The sequence below is a fragment of the Homarus americanus genome, unplaced genomic scaffold, assembly GCF_018991925.1.
Source record: "Homarus americanus isolate GMGI-L3 unplaced genomic scaffold, GMGI_Hamer_2.0 scaffold57012, whole genome shotgun sequence".
Taxonomy (NCBI): domain Eukaryota; kingdom Metazoa; phylum Arthropoda; class Malacostraca; order Decapoda; family Nephropidae; genus Homarus; species Homarus americanus.
The window spans coordinates 12,857-17,410 of record NW_024737408.1 but is presented as its reverse complement, the minus strand read 5'-3'; the positions used below and the strand labels follow the sequence as shown (position 1 = coordinate 17,410).

Here is a 4,554-nt window from a genome sequence, read left to right as displayed (position 1 = left end):
AATGTAGTCCGTAATTGGTTTGCTTGATGAATTAAAATCAAATATCAATTCACCAATAAAATTTTCCTCTATGTTTAAATAGTATTTTTTAGTGCAGTATACAGAGGTAATGCGAATAAAGCGTGCATTGATTTAACTTTTATTTTCAATATTCTGTACATAATAAAATAAACTTCTTTATAGAAATTAAATGGCTTTCTTTTACCTTAATAATATATGTACTATATCCTTGAGCAAATTTGATTCCAATACAGTATACTTTTAATACTACTAAATACCAAAGGCACTAAAGTTTATGAAACAAAAAATCCTTATATAAAACATATTTGAGAAATTTTAACAATAAAAAAATATTGCGACTGTTTGCATCTTAAACTACACAATTTGCCATGGGTCACCACATCGTTGTGAAATAATAATACAACTACTGTTATTTGTTGCCATTTTTTAGATTTAAGAATGAAATACAGTATAATTTTCATATGTCTAGAATTACCTGCATCAATACCCGTAAATTAAAAGAAACTTATAACCCAATACTGTACTACTGTAAGTAATAAAGAAAAAAATAGAATACTCTTTGCTTGTTCAGCTATAAAATGTAACATGAGACAGCACATCCTTATGATAGAACCAATGCAACAACTTGCGCTTTGGAGACTATTGTGTGTTAAATAGCAGCGATTACAGTAGGCTGTTGGTGAATTTGCACCATTATTTCTGTTTAAACCTACTTGAATCATACTTCGCAAACTACAAACTAATAAATAAAACGCGTTGAACTGGAAATTGACTACGTCTTACAAAATAAAGGAACCTTTAAAAAATAAAAATAAGTACATGAGCCTCTTTTCAAACATATAATTTTGAGTGTGGTAGGAACTTTTACCCAAAACCTGGGTAAACATTACCCGTAGTAGCACTGCAACACATGTTATTAGTTGACAAATGTGTGTCTTTCACTTAACTTCGTGATTTTAATGAACTTATGGAGAGCTAAATATTCCTGTTACATTTTCATGACTAGTATAGGCTGCAAGTGAAAGTTACACAATTTTTTAACATGCCGTCTTCCTTCATAACAATCACTCAAAGGAAAATTTATAATAAGTGTTTGATGACTTTTCAACTACGCTATTATCACATTTACCAAAAGTAAAGGACTTACCTAAGTAAACGACTACATATACACACACCATAAACACAGCATCATTGGATAGGATTTTTCGACTGCATAACTCTTGCAATGCATAGCATTGCAGATGCAATGCACTCGGTGTTAGCTACAAGCTGTAAAAAACTGTCACTCATTTGTGTTTGAACACGAAGCATCTCTCGAAGAAGATCTTCATCTTTTCGGGCAGAAGAGGTTCGTGGCCTCCTGCCACTTCTGCTGGTACTTGGCATTGGAGGTGAACCCATTTCATCAGTGGAATCACCAGTTACAGTTGACCTAACAGCTGTGGCAGAAGGGGTACTAGACCTACTTCGCTGTTCCGTGGTAGCAGCAATAGGTTGACGAGTATTGCTTGAACTACATGTTTCTACCTCATATGTTCCGGATGATGAAAATCCAGGAATGTTTGTAGGTGCTGAATTTTCAGGTTCTAAATGCACAATGGGTACTGTGATATCATGTTCCTGTATATCCTCATTCAGAATGAGGGTTATAGAATCATCTTTCTCTTGAATGGGCCGAAACATAAATTCCTCTCGGAAACAACTACCGGTAGCTGTAAACCTAGCTCCTGAGGGTCCGGGGGTTAGTTCTCTTTCTTCTTCTGGAAAGAAATGTAGTATAATAGGTTGATTGAAGTCTATGTTAAGAGTATAATTAAAATATTACACTGTATTTCCAAATATACAAAAGCTTTTAGGAAAAATAATGGTTTGAAAAATAGTGTTGACCATCTAAATATATTTGTTTAAAATATTTTTAAATCTAAATATCAACTAGGCGTTAAATTTCTTATATTTGCACTTCTCAATTTTGTCCATTAACATACGAGTTATAACAACATTTAATATATAACTTAGGGAAGCAATAAACAAGCTAGAAATGAAACCAACTTACTAGTGTTGTTATTTTTCAAAATTATATAAAAAAATCAGTATACTGTACAGTATTTCCAAATCAAGATGTGAAAAAATGTCTCCAAAAGTTTTTTTTAAATAAAAACAAGGACAGAAAAGAACAAAATATATCAGGGGGTTGGAAAAATATTTTGACTGAATTACCATTAATAGGTTCTTCACTTTCAACATCCCCTGGAATCCCATGTATAGAGGCTGGATCTAATAGTTGAAGAATTGCGTCTTCAATTGCAGTGTATGTAATTTCAATTTGGGGGCCGCCACCTTGAAGAGAAAATATAAATAATAACTGTCTTACTGTGAGCTGTGGTTACATACACTATACGCTAACTATGTTATATTTGGCAGAAATCATAGTTACAAAGGAATCTACTGAAATAGTTCCAAACATTATAACCTAACCTATCATTGTAGCTGTAGCCACAAAAATTCTCCTTTATCTATGTCAAAAGTTAATTAGATTTAAGGTAACAAACAATAAATGGTAAAATAAGTCAAAAAAAATAGTCGCAGCCAGAAATTTTCAACCTGTATTAGTTGTAAACTCATAAGATAGAACATCCTTGCCTATAAGCCTAACAAAGTAAAATTTACATATTAATGTATACCAAATATGAATATAAATCTATTGATGAATGAAAATTAACGACATAAAAAAGGAATTCTATGGCAACTTATACATTATGACCTTCATTACCGTCGGAAATAACGTAATTATTAATATGTAGTTTATAACAGTAACCAAACCTACCTAACCTAGCTTCCTTTACCAACGGGAGGCCTCCGCCGCCCTGCCACACAAACTCATATTAACTATCTCTGTTCCACGTCAGTTGCGACACAATGACAAGTGTGTCTTAAAATTTTGTAATCTATATGATAGGTATAATAAGAAAATCCAAAAGTTGTGGGGAAATTATTAACAGTAGTACAGACTTCCCTGACTACCGGGTGGTAAGATATTGGAAGCATCATGTGTACTCTAATGGTAGACCCTGCTGCCATATGGCATCACGAAAATTAGGAGCAAGTCTAAGGTTGCTGATCTGACTAAATGTGTCATTTACACACAATTGCAGGGTCGCAATTGTTTCTCGTAATATCGACAACACAACATACATACTGTATATTGATTCTCACTTTTTGTGTTTTCATTTCGGTATTTATGGTTATTTATTATTAATATTATTATTAATAAAGTGGTATTTTTATTAATAGTACTAAATAATTATTATTACAGGCCCCGACGTGAGTCAGTGACTGTGCCTGGGTTGGTTAATCCACGTAAAAAGAAAAAAAAAATTAGGTTGAACGGTAAAGTTTTTACTATTTACTCACACGGAAAAATTCGAAGAACGATGTTTCTTTTAATGAATGTGCTCATATAAGGAAAATATGTGTATTCATTCACGATGGAGAGCCACCACACTACTTACTTCCTTGAGTTTACAAACACGTAAAATCGTACCAAGCCTCAGAAAAACCATAGTTAAGTTTGTTTCATATTATCAATCAATAACCACGCTAACAATATTATGACTTACCTGTTCCACCAGCATATTTCTTATCTTGTGCTGCTTTTTTCTTAACGCTAACACGAAGATCAGAAAACTTCCGCCGAATTTCAGTAACATTGCGGGTGACTCTACCAACAGCATTCACCGCATTTAACACTTCACCCCAGGCATGGTTTTTGAGTTGAAGTGTACAACTACTTGAGTCCAACTTCCCTAAAATCATTTCTTTTCGTTTGGCTACCTCAGTCACAAGAGTGTATACTTCAGCCTCACTGAAATTAGGCCGTCTCTTCTTGGCTGGTGGTCCTTCCATGTTTACAAAATAATATTACGTGCGTCGCTCTCAGCTGATTTCTCCTTCTCTTGTGATTGGTTGATGATTTTGTTAACTGAGCGTTGATTGGCCAACTAGCATCTGCACTGACATCTACCGTCCGACAAGAGAACTTAATTTACAGGGTAAACACTAGAGTTACGAGAACTTATGGTAGTCTTACGGAACCATAATTAAATTTTGAGTATGCTAAATTTATGGTACTGTAAGGCTTCCACAATATATGGTACTGTATCATGCTGAAAAACGTAACTTTTGAGGTGTTTTGAGTATCCGGCCCCAGTACTGTACATAGGAAGTGGAGGTGCAGTTATTCACAATACATTTGTGTTTGTTGTCGGCAGTAGTGACGGACAGGAGGTGGAGGAGGCTGAGGAGGGAGTAGAGGGAGCGAGTTGGGAGGAGTGGTGACCTTGGACGCGGGAGCAGGGACGAGTGGAGATACCAGCCAGTACATTACGGGTGTATTAATTGTTTTTATAGCTCTTTTTGCATTTTAATATTAAATACTGTACATTACGTGTCAACAAAACTACCATTTATTTCTGAGAACATGGAAATGTAATATTTTTGCTGAAATGATGTACGCATTACAGTGGAAAGTGGGAT

General features: G+C 34.5%; 1 protein-coding gene across 1 annotated transcript; it reads right to left on the bottom strand.

Moving 5' to 3' along the window:
- Positions 1-377: 377 nt before the first annotated feature.
- LOC121873419 lies at positions 378-3,999 on the bottom strand. The gene is made up of 3 exons (XM_042376955.1): positions 3,639-3,999; positions 2,239-2,358; positions 378-1,781 (listed from the first exon to the last, which is right to left on the bottom strand). Exons 1-3 carry the CDS (start codon positions 3,922-3,924, stop codon positions 1,210-1,212), a joined length of 978 nt encoding a protein of 325 aa, XP_042232889.1. The 5' UTR covers positions 3,925-3,999; the 3' UTR covers positions 378-1,209.
- Between the last annotated feature and the right edge of the window lie 555 nt (positions 4,000-4,554).

What these genes read in the sequence shown, in the direction of transcription:
- LOC121873419 (XM_042376955.1), bottom strand. Translation starts at nt 3,924, where the DNA reads ATGGAAGGACCACCAGCCAAGAAGAGACGGCCTAATTTCAGTGAGGCT. An exon ending in GAAATATGCTGGTGGAACAG is followed by an intron (nt 2,359 to 3,638) that starts GTAAGTCATAAT and finishes TTTCTCTTCAAG; the next exon opens with GTGGCGGCCCCCAAATTGAA. An exon ending in AAGTGAAGAACCTATTAATG is followed by an intron (nt 1,782 to 2,238) that starts GTAATTCAGTCA and finishes ATTTCTTTCCAG; the next exon opens with AAGAAGAAAGAGAACTAACC.